Source organism: Branchiostoma floridae, chromosome 8, assembly GCF_000003815.2.
Source record: "Branchiostoma floridae strain S238N-H82 chromosome 8, Bfl_VNyyK, whole genome shotgun sequence".
Taxonomy (NCBI): domain Eukaryota; kingdom Metazoa; phylum Chordata; class Leptocardii; order Amphioxiformes; family Branchiostomatidae; genus Branchiostoma; species Branchiostoma floridae.
Genome location: NC_049986.1, coordinates 16,428,993 through 16,441,148, shown reverse-complemented (window position 1 = coordinate 16,441,148; position 12,156 = coordinate 16,428,993). Strand labels below are relative to the sequence as shown.

Below are 12,156 nucleotides of genomic sequence, written 5' to 3'. Positions count from 1 at the left end.
GACTTGTATCTGACATTGTTGTATTATGGAATCAATAACACGTTAATTGCTTTAATCGGGCAATATATGGAAACATCATAAGATCCTTAGATGAATTGATTTGCAATCAATCAAACTAATTAAGCCGTCTTGACATCTGGAGTAGGTAATGGCATTTAATCTTGAAATATATTGATTGATTTTTATTATGCCGTTATGCTGTTGATGGTGACAAATGCATTCGGCAAGGAGGAGCAAACATGTCTCTTCCCTTGGAATCTGACAAGAGCGATCCCTCATCAATACCTCAAAGCACCTATACTTCAGGAAGGCACTTTCAAGTGATAGACATGAAAACAATCATTGTGATATCCTAATAGAACGGAGAGTACCCACTTTAACCGGTAAGCAGTTTGGGAAATTCCTAGTCTTCTAACGACGCCTACTTGAAGTCAATCTAATTCGCTAACTGGAGGATTAGCATGTCAAATGCCGAGACGGCATTTTGGTGACTTGAATCTTTATGTTACGATTGTCTCATATTAGAAATGTTCCGCTTATCACAGTCAAACGATAGTTGTCATAGCTAAGTACATACTTATGAATATGAGCTCAATTTTTTTTCTAACCACGGTCAAGACTTGCTTTGTGTTAGGGAATGTGCCGCGTGTTGCGACATTACTTGCAATGATTCAATAATGTATGTATTTGCAGATGGATTTATTGCGAGCGAGTCTGACGGGAGTATACATGAACATGATAACCATAGCGAGTAGTAACTTTACTTTCACGTGTTCTGTTGTGTGAGCAAGGTGTGGCTTCAAACCGTCTTAATGGGTAAGTTGAGAAAAAAGGATTTTACCTACCTTTATGCTAATATTGAATCATTTGAGCCGCCAATACTTAAAGATAAAGTCAAGCCTAAAGTTGTTGTTTTCCGAACTGGGAGTTTTTGAAAGGAGTTCGATTCGAAAAACAATTGATACCCCATATCATTTACATGCTGATGGGAGCAAAGCATGCAGAATATACGCCACAAAAGTTGTTCATCTAGCCAAAAACCTACGTTACTATTGACATCTTAAAGTTTATGTTTTCCAAAGTTGTGATGCCGTGTCCATGGCAACGTAGATTGCTCATACGTTTCACGCCTCTCTATGACGTATTTCAAACTTTTTCAAATTTACCCACCAGGCAAACTTCCAATTTGTACAAACCCTACACAAGGTTTGAGTCAGACGGCAACACTTCAAGGTACCAAATATAGGGGTGTGCTCTCTAAAACAAACATAAATACAAATCAATACTCCGTGTTGGTGCTATGATACATATCCGATAACTGGCGTTGCATACCGTTAAACACCGGCTCCATGAAAGACCCCTGTTTTACTAGTATGTGGCAATTGTAGTAGTTGATTTCACAATGGCTTTTGACTTCCATTGAACCATCATCAGGTCAGTGTGTATTCCACCAAAATGTTATGACGCTTCGCTCTTGCTGAACGTGTTGCTACAGAGATTTTTAGATAACTTTGTGTCCTTGATTTAGACTACCAATGTCACCGTGACCTGTAACAAGACTAACGTCTTGACCAACGTGTCGGCAAAGTCATCAAAACGCGTCAAAACTTTCAAACACTTGCCTTGTTAAGGAGTTTTCAATACGGGCCCTGAAGGGTACAGTCTTAGGGATTAGTCCATGGATTGCAAACAAACTCATCAATCTAAGACTTCAGATTTCAGACACAAAGATAGTATAACGACCTCCAGACGTCAAAGGTGGTGATCACATAGCCATGTGTGTTTGTTAGCATCATACTCTGCACACGACACACCTGGAGCCTGCAATACAACACAGCCTTATCTTTCTGTAGTCAAGTATGAGGTAATGCATGACGCTGTTGCCCTAAAACATCACATGTTGAGATTCGTTTTTTTTTACCGGATGGGAATGGGTTTATTTGCTGTAAACGTTGCGCAGCTACGTTCTTCGGTTGCCGCCACGCCAAGTAATATCATTCCATGTTCCTTACAAACAAAACCACAATAGTCAGGATTGACTAACACTCTGATTGTATGCTTATCAAGCACTCTAGTGCTAAAAACATCGAAACGCCATTAAACTGACGAGCGTTTTACGGTAAACGTATTGGGCTAGATCCTTGACCGTACAGCAGTGCCGGTAACGTGTTGGGAAGGAAGGAATGGCGTTTGCAAACAACTGGCTTTCACATAAATATTAGCCTACTTTTGGTCCTATACCATGACAATTTTACCTTTTCTGTGCTGTGTGACCCCTCTAAGGGACTCCATACCGACATAGTGGGGGAATAGGTCGCTGCGAAAGCTATGGGAGAATAGCAGTGTCGGGTCAACCGGCTGCCCACGTGGTATGATTAATTAGTGAGTTTATGTTCTCGGCCCCTTCAGTCAGCACTGGCCAAATGTTTGGTTTTCACTCAAGAAGACTTCGGCCAATTTACGGCACACTATTTGAACATCGCCAAGTAACACACCAATCTCTGCTATCATTCGCAGATTTTTGTGTCTAAATATTTAGCCCAGATTTCAGGCCCCTCTATGGTGATTTCATAACAGGCGTGACACTTGATTGGTGCTAATCGTGTTTTGATAACCGGAATAGTTCGGCGCTGTGGTCAGTCTGACGGAGCCGCTCCTCCCGGGAGTGTATAAAGGTAAGCTCCTGCTCGTCTCCTCAGAAGAAAAGAACGACCTAACCGCACCACCGTACAAACGCGTCCGACCAAGAAATTTTTCCCGACCTCACTCAGTGACCAACGAAGCAGCATTTCAAGTTGCGGATCGTAGTAATAGTAGCATACCACGCGGTGCAGGTTTATTTGCTCCCAACAGCCCTATATTTCCGTTGGGAACGTTTTTTGATCTCGTTGTAAAAGTTTTTGTTCTGCTCGACAGACGTGTGAATCAGCGCTGGTGCGACATGCTGCGAGTAACGACGCTCCTGTGCCTCGCCGCCTTGGCGCTGGCCAGACCTCAGGTAAGTCAATGGTGCTCTTTTTACCTTCGGTTATTTATTCTCCGACACTTCTATGTACTTTAGATCATGGTCTGTAAATTCTGGCACATTACAACTTAAGTTACGCCCGGCAAAGTTTTCTGATGAAATGTTAACGATAGTGAGCCGGGGTCGTATTGTTTGAGTCAGTGAATGTTCGGATCAGACACCTAGCCATGGGACGTGCTTTTGCTCTTTCGTATCTTAAGCACATTCTACGCTGGCATGTTTAGACATCTATGTTACAATCTATTTCGTCCTTTTAACTTTTGAATGCTCGCTGATGTGGTTCAAGTGTGTGTTTTTAAAAGTGTTCGTCATGCAATGTTTGTTTCAATGCACTTCGACTTCACGTCAGGCTTGCATCACTTTGTGAGCTGCAACTCTAAATATAGCCAGCGGTTGCTCCACTTTTGTCCTGCTGTCTGTGCTATAACCGCATGTACAGCCGGACTCACTAGAGGATGTCAAATGGGTGCTGAGCAAGTTCAAAACTACATTGACCGTAGCGTGCAAATCCAGGATACTTCTACGTGCGGTCACGTAGAGCTACCTGGAACTCACGATAGGCATTCGGCAAACGTTTTGAAGCACTCTAAGACAATTGTTTTGTGGTTTCCTGGATAGATAGGACTTTTTCGAGAGCCTTGTTTGTTCGACCTAAAGACACGGGGATTTCCTAGTTCCTTGCCACGTGGTTGTAGCTTACCAAGCGCCCCAGAATAAGTGTGTATTCGCCTTACAGTCGCAAAGCCGTGTGATTTTTTTTTTTAATATCACCGCTCTACTTCTTGTCTCGCCAGTTTCACGAAGACCTGACTGCCGAAGACCTGTCTCACTACTTCGGCGTGCAAAGTTCGGACGAAGGTAAGCACGGCTGATCGTACTTTCACCTGATCACAAGCAAAGTCAACCAGGCGTGTACATAAGGTGTGTGCCGTACTGGTGTTTCCATAAGGGAACGCAAATATGTAAATATGTGCTATTCTTTTCATATTTTTGCATGCAAGATTTTGTAAAGTTGTACCTGCCCCTGTAGGTTATTGTCTGGTCGACAGATAATGAAACGCAGCATGCAATAAAACCGTTCCACCGGTCAAAGTTAGCAGCGTCACTTCAAAAACTTAATTGGATATGCTAACTCTGTCATCCTGTATATGATTTCACGATTTGAATAGGCAGTTGGAAGAATGGTCTATGGTTCGAATCTATGGTCACCGAAGCCAAAGAAGAAAATGTACCCACGTATGTCAATAGGGTTTCAGTAGAGCAAATAGAAGTTATGGGATTTATAGACACTCGAGAAAGTAACGGTTGACAGCTTGTCTCCTAAAATGTCGCGATCTAAGCACTTCATAAGGAAGCGCCGGTGGTGTTGGTGTAGCTTCTTTCCCGAGAGGAGCGCATGTGTGAGGCGTCTGAGAATCTCCGGGGAGACCGGGCGATCCTAATCTTGACGCTTTTGGTCGTGTGATGACTAATGCCTTCAATGGGGGTCTATCGATGCCCCCTCATGCACCTGCATGGTGGGAATAACCCCCGGTGAAGGACTCTTGCGTCACCGTTGCTGTGGTACGTGCGCGTTTCTTCCGCCCAGGTGCCCGACTCCTTAAGCCTTTAAGACGATCTTAAAGATATATTAGCGCCCAAGGGGCACGTTTGGTCAGTGGCATGCTATTACTTGCTCCCCCGCGGTACTTTCCAACCGTATCTGATCACGGTCGCCACTCACGTACAGGAGTGACGTCTGACTAGCGATCAGGGTTCAAAAACAACTCTGGACTTTGGCAGCAGAAACAGGATATTTTAAAGTGTTGAGGAGAAAATAAAGATCTCCAGATTGCACCTGGCTAAGTTATCTACGCACGAAAACATAACCATTGAGAACAAACATTCTACATGGGCTGGGTTTTTTTCAGTAACGAATAAAGTAGTTTCTTCGCCACTGGTATAACGTTAAATGAAGCCATCGAAAAGTCGGTAGAAAATAAGCACGTACAATGTAGAGTCGGTTCCGGGTGTATGACGTACACGGAGAAGCATTACAACAAGAGTAAGATTTTCGCCTTTTGTTGTACTAAGAGAGCTAGCTTTGCGCTGCAAAGTCTTGACTCCCGATATTCCTGTTCATACACCACCACCAATATCTCAACCGTTGCTTTCTGACGCAAGCTAGAGTTTATGTTGACAGAACCTAAAACGATCGGTCGCAAGATCAGTCGCATTGGAATATTTGGTCTAAAATTTGCCGTTAAAAACGCTTTATTCCACGTTTGGGCTGAGAATCTTTTGCCGACTGAACCGGCTCTACATAGCACATTTGTTTGAAACAAATCGCTTGACAACTGGCGCATCACTCTACAATACAGGGTAACTCTGAACAGCGCAAATGTATGTGTGCCATATGAGATCAAAATTGCAACGTGGTGAGGTACACAAATATTTTGCGCTGCCTAAACATGATCTTTTGATCTCAACGTGCATTTTGGAATTTCAAAAAATATGGCGCGACATATGCATTGACATTAATTTTTTAAAAATGGCCCCACTGGGTGACTATTTATTGCAGAGATTGACGTTATGATAAAGTTCCCCATTACAAATGAAATCAAAACGTGATTTGTCCTGAAAAGAACACTGGACAACTGTTGTTGCTTTCGACAATGCCTTTCTCGATACTGTAATGACACGTGTAGAAGGCATGGGTGTACAGAGCGCAGTCAGCAAATAGACAGATGTGAAATTTATTTCATCATTCATGTGTCTTGATCAGCAATATTCATATAATGAACCCTATGTACACACCACTCCTTAAGATTAGTCACCATTTATCGCTGACGCAGGATTGGAGTTTTGCTTCATTTTTTCAGCACTACAAACTTGAAGATTAAGGCTTTACAAAATGATTTATTTCTGTAGTAATTGGTGTCATTTGCAGTAGGCCAGACTTGACTCAGAACAAGTCAAATGTTTGAAATGGCTCAGCCGTCCAAGTTATTCAGGATCCAAGGATTAAATGCTGCTAATCTCTTTTCCGGTAGATCTTATACTCTTTTTCCTGGGTTTAGTATGCTATTTACTTTACAGTTAATAACTATGATGTTCAATCACGAGCTAGTCCTGTAAGTAATACCATGTCGGTTCGATGGCATGGATAACATACTGGAGCATTAATTTTCGTCCGTTTCAATAAAAAAAATGTTGTAAATCAAATATATGCCTTGTATAGGAAAACGTATACTGCATGTCTTAGAATATGCCAAGTCAAAAGTCAAAGAGAAAGATGCCAAGCTTTAATTCTTTTTGCACACTCACATCAGTTTTGGATTTCCTAGTGGATATCGGATCAACGACAACGGAAAACGGATACTTAATATGCTAATTCAAAGTCAAAGAAAGGGGGGCCATGTTTTCTTTTTGCACACTCACACCATTTTGGGAGTTCCCATATATCGGATCAGCATAGCCTAACAGTACAACACTTGGGTTGTCTTTACCTGGACCACCCTGACTCTGATATCACAGTTTACAACAAACACACACAGGGAACGCCTACTAAGTAATCCAAAACAAAGTACTCTATTGGTGTGTCGAATGCTAATTTCTCTGATACAAGCTAATTACAAATCGATACACCCATTTCGATCCCAATAGCCACCAGTACAGTGATACGGAATGTGTACGGAGTGATAAGATAAGTACGGAAAGAGATAACGGTTCGTGATGACGTCAGCTTTAATGGAATAGCATCGTTGATGGCCAAATTCGCTGCAAACATGTACTCTAATGTGCTTCTATGGAAATATGTCGGGGGGCGCCTTGCAGGGACATAGCTTGGGTGCCCGGTAGGGAGTGCATGTTAAGTGCAACACGGTCTGTATGGATGTGATAGAATGAGACAAAAGTCTTCCGACTTCGAAGTAGTTCGGCCTTGGATTTGCCCTTGCTTATCATATAAGATTTGTTGTCTTTCAACATATTTCTTACCCCCATCTCTACTGATCACGAAAGAAACTACTTTGGGCATCAAGGCAAATTTTCTTTGGACCATTTTCAATTGGATCCTAAATTTCAGATACACGAATCCATGGTCGACTACCACTAAGTGTTTTTGATTGACAATAGAAGATAAAATGAGATAAATGTCGTTGTTTCCAACAGCAAAGAAAAGTTCGCTTTCATCCATAGAACGAACAAAAACAAGCCCATTAATGTTGCTAAGATATTTCACAGCCTACTGTAGACGAAGATAATACAAAAACATGCCTTTCATGATCAGGTAGCCTTCTTCGCAGGCTTCTGCGTATTTGTAATCTTCAAGCAGATTCTACGGTGGCCTAAGATAGTATCAAAAGCTGGCAAAAGAGTGTAGCCGGCCTAGGACAATGAACAATCGTTCGGTGGGCAATTAGCACTCCTATAGGCCGGCTACACTCCTTTGTCAGCTTATGATACTATCTTATGCCATGCCGTAGGATCTGCTTGGAGATTACTGCTATGATTCGTACGCCCGGACAATATCCCCGGCTTCAGAGAACCTGGCCTATGTTGAAAATGTCAAAGGTTTGACAGGGAGGCTAGTTTTGAAGCGACCAGACTATAGAATGCACACTTTCACTCTGTTCTACACAGCCTTCCCCATTGGTTGTGCTGAATACTAGACACGGACTGTATTTCAAACAAGAACCCCAAAGATAGACATCAAATACTATCATGGCGGTGTTTTGCAGTAACTAGCGTCAAATTGAGTTAAATTATGCCTTACTTTGAGTTGCCTTTCGCAAAAACAGTTCGTAATGGGAGAAAACGAAGCTAAAGCCTCTCAAGTACCCAGATTGTAGTTCTTTAACGTCACAAACAGACAATTAGTCGCTTTTAACCCAGCGTCAAGTATAGCGCAGTTGTGCAATTGCCTGGCTGGAATGGGCGATGTTTGGGTTTATACAATGCAAAGTTTGTGACTTGGCTATTTAGGTCGCCAAACCCAACATAGATGTTTCTGTGATACCGACATTTCAAAGGCCTTTGTGACGTCAAGACTTTGTTTCAATATAACTAAGTTTAGAAAGTGTTTATTCTTTCCGTGGGTGTATATTACATTCTCTCCATTTATCCCTCATATTGGAAATGAAAAATGCGACAAAGATGGCACTCGAGCAGGCTTAAATAAACGAACAAGAGACTTAAAAAATACAAATTAGCTTGTGGTTCCTAAACCTTGACAAGCAGTTAAACTTAACATTATCAATTGCCGTTCAATCAATAGAGACAAGGGCTACGTGATGTTTGCCTTGTTGACTAGCCGTGCAGGTGTGCGTCTGCTGATGTAGACAGTCTACTGGTAGAACTGTAGAAATAAATGCAAGATCAACAAACTTACAACAAACACCCGCAAACGCCGACGGACAGAGGAAAATGGAGACAAACTTACCGCATAATGCTGTGGATTTCTCCATGTGTATTGTCACAAATAAACGTCTTTCATTTGAAGTCTACAAGATAAACCTATCTATTTGATATGTTTACATAATACCCAATAAAAGGAAAACAAATAATTGAATACAATAAAGGTAGTATTTTGTTGTTTGTCTTTCAATCGACCCGAGACAGCCTTTGCTGTTTTCAATTCCACAGATTAGATCAATATGTCTGGTGGGTCAATACACACACGACAAGGTGTCAGACTCAAGTCATGAGTATGATAAATCCCCATACAAATAAGTTTTAAGGTTATTTTTCATTCCCTTAATCTCTTTCAATGGCTTCTTAAACATTAATTTCCTCAAAGTAAAAAAATTTCATTTCATGCCGATGTTGTCCAAGCTCTAAAAAATGACAGCAACTTGACATGTGAAAAACTAAAACTTTTCTTAGAAATGGTTAGGTTGATGAGGATGTGAATCTGAATCATCGAAAGGCTTTAGATTTTCGGCCCAATCCATCTTGTTACAGATGACACCTAGCGGTTTACCTACACATTGCAATAGTATTCCCAGTTTTTTGCGATTCTTGAATATATCGCCAGATGTCGCCACTATACGGACTTCGACCCAAAGATAACAGGTGTTCACTTTTCAACCCCCCAGTTCCAGAGTACGAGATCGTGACACCATCTCTACACTCCAGTGGGCGGACACGGCGCTCAGCTGACGGAAAGGAGGTCAACTCTCTCCAGTACAAACTCAAGGCGTTTGACGAGGACTATCATCTGAAGGTGAGCATACAGTAGTCTCTACCAGACTCCGGGTCGCTGGAAAACCGTAGAAATGGAACAAATAGAGGAATAAGCCGGCCAGAGGAGTGTAGCGGGCCAGGGAACAGTACGCATATAGCACTTGTAAAGTAAGCATATACCACTTGTCCATAAAGTTGATATGGAGAAAGAGAAATGGATGCTTTTAGAATTATGGTGTCATTATTCTCAAGACAGCAGATCTTGTGATTGGTCTTAATCTCTTTCTTTTTCTCTTTATCCAATTGTTTTTCTTTTCAATCTAAAGATTCTTTAATGTAATTTTTTTACCTATTTGTTACCACCGGTATCTTTTATTGTATACCACAGTATGCCCAGGACGCCATTTACGTCCATATTCCCGTAGTCATAGACCTTAAGCGAGACAAATATTGTATTAATTTCTTTATCATGTTTGCCTTACATTGTACCATGTACAAATGTTGTGCAAGTTCAGGCATTCATTCATTCTTTACGTTAACTCCTTGTTGGACAGGTGGACCACAATGTGGACCTGCTTCCTGAGGAGTTTCACGTCATGTTTATCGGCGAGAACGGTGAGCAGAGGGAGACTCCGCTGGACAGCCACTGCTACTACATGGGAGAACTTCTCTCTCACAAGAAGTCTGTGGTCGCCGTCAGCACCTGCGAAGGACTGGTAGGTCGTCGTGGTCTTGCTTTGTTTTTGGCGACACCTCATGGGCGGATCTTTTACGTCACTTTTGATTTGTTTTCCGTTCATAATTTAGCTCTCCTGGAAATCAATTCAATAGTAATGCTTGGGTCGTAAAATTTTTCATATGTGGTGATAAAAAGTCTGCTGATATTAAAGACAATATGTCAAACAAAATCCAACACAAACAAGTGTCTTTGAAAAAGCTATATGTTATTTTTTGGCGACGTCTATTTTCTCAACACACGTAATATTTGGCTCTGGTTGACTCTGATTGATCCTGACATGGGGTAGAAACGACGAAACATTCACCAGAATGACTCAGTGTTATAACTTTTGATATGCAACTGTTGTTTGACCCCTATTGACCTTATTCTAGAAATAAAGAAGAAGAAAATACTTCACGTCACAGAGGGTTCTTGCATTTCATTTCGTTTCATTGCAGATTTTCTTAACCCTTCTGTGGTTTGCACATAGTACAAGATGCATTATCTTTGAAAAAGGCTATGTAGGAAAACCATTAGTAAATATTCTAACTATAAACATCTTCACCCCCCCCCCCACACACACACACACACAGGCTGGTGTACTGACCCATGATGACGTCACCCTGTTTATCCAACCGTTGAGGGAGGAACACGCGGAGAAGCGCCGAGCCCGCAGGTCGGCTGAGGACCCGGATGAGAAGGAACACATCGTCTACAAACAGGCCAGGACCCTGGGCCAGTAAGTCAGCTCAGCATTGCAGTTTCTATTCATTCATCCAATCATTCACCCATTGCCGTGCAAGGGAACAAGAGAAAAGTTAGAGTTTAATACAAAGCTCGTTTTTGGACAGGTATATATAGAGAGAGAGGGGGGAGGGATCGCCTTTTCACGGATATGGGTGTGGTTATTAGTTAACGTTTTCTGGAGAGACACGTACGTGGTAAGGGCAGGACAGTCTCATTGCATTCTTTCATCTCCTGGAGATCTCTGTTATGCTAATGTTACATTTCCATACCGGGGCCTGGCCCGGCGGTTCGTGGAATCCAAGAATAGAATTGTATACGTAAAAATGTAATTGTTACAGAAATAATGCCAATGACTATTCTATTTACATCTTATGTAGTTTGGTGTCTTTTATATCGTACTTTTCGTTCCTGAAAGCTGCCCGACCGGGCCCCGGTTTGGAAATGTGACGTTGGCCTTTAATGGTCTACTACCAGTTTGGGCTGTTGCACCATTAAAGCATTTCAGATTTTCTTTATTGATCATAATATTTTGCCTCCCCGCTCAGGACTGACTACATGAACGACTACGACCGTGACATCGACATGGAGCGTGGTGCAGAGCCCCGGCGGGAGGAGGAGGTGGTGAACTTCTCGGACGTGTACCCGGACGGAGACCTGAGCAGGCTGGACAACGGCTTCGGCCATCACCTGCAGATCGAGGAGCACGAGGATGGTAAGGAATCAGCCTGGTTAAATCTTACCTCCGAACAGATCTATCATGGGAAGAGAAAGTATCCGAAAGCTAGTACTAGTACTGTCTGCTGGCAGACTCAGCTTGGTTCAATTAATATCATTACATGCCGATTTTTTTTCGTCACAGAGGACGGAATGGGCAAAATTTGTTTGTCCGTCCCCAGCAGCAGAATTCCGTCAGAAACAAAGGACGGAAGAATGAATGCTGGCTAGAACCCTGGACCCAAACCTCGTAATTGAAACAACAGCTACAGATTTAAAGTTGCAAGATTGAGAGAGTGTTATTGTGGTGAATGCTTTGTCTTTTGTGTGAGATCATCGCCTGATATTGTTGTTCCCATCTCAGGATCCATCACAGTCCACCAGAAGCCCAACGTCACGCATGTGGATAACAAGCCGCTTGACGGTCTTACCGAGCTGGGCCCACCCCCAAAACCAGAGGTGGAGGACCCCCGTCCCATCCAGTTCGTCAGAGCAAGGTAGAACGGCATTTGCAACGTTATCCAGCGCATAGTAGGGCATACGGCATTTAAAATGATTCAACATCCAGTTGTTTCAAAAGCTATAACTTGATAATTAATCATTCTTTATTTGCAAATTCATATGCCAAGGCGTATTGCAAGGGTACACACAGATACGATAATCATACGATAACGTAAAGGGTTAATTAACGTCTAGTTTATAGATCACGTGTTGTGTGTAGTCTGTAAGCAGACCCCAAGGTGCCTAAGAGATAGTATCAAAGCTGGCCAAGGAGTATAGCCGGCAC

At 42.3% G+C, this 12,156-nt stretch overlaps 1 protein-coding gene across 1 annotated transcript in view; it reads left to right on the top strand.

The window, feature by feature from the left end:
- Positions 1-750: 750 nt before the first annotated feature.
- Positions 751-12,156, top strand: part of LOC118420832 (A disintegrin and metalloproteinase with thrombospondin motifs 16-like) — a 26,350-nt gene continuing 14,944 nt past the window's right edge. Inside the window, exons 1-8 of the mRNA XM_035827861.1 lie at positions 751-816; positions 2,917-2,998; positions 3,820-3,883; positions 9,103-9,230; positions 9,745-9,906; positions 10,502-10,647; positions 11,201-11,367; positions 11,734-11,866. Of these exons, the coding sequence (XP_035683754.1) occupies positions 2,942-2,998; positions 3,820-3,883; positions 9,103-9,230; positions 9,745-9,906; positions 10,502-10,647; positions 11,201-11,367; positions 11,734-11,866 (857 nt within the window). The 5' untranslated portion in view covers positions 751-816; positions 2,917-2,941. The remainder of the gene's footprint in view (positions 817-2,916; positions 2,999-3,819; positions 3,884-9,102; positions 9,231-9,744; positions 9,907-10,501; positions 10,648-11,200; positions 11,368-11,733; positions 11,867-12,156) is intronic.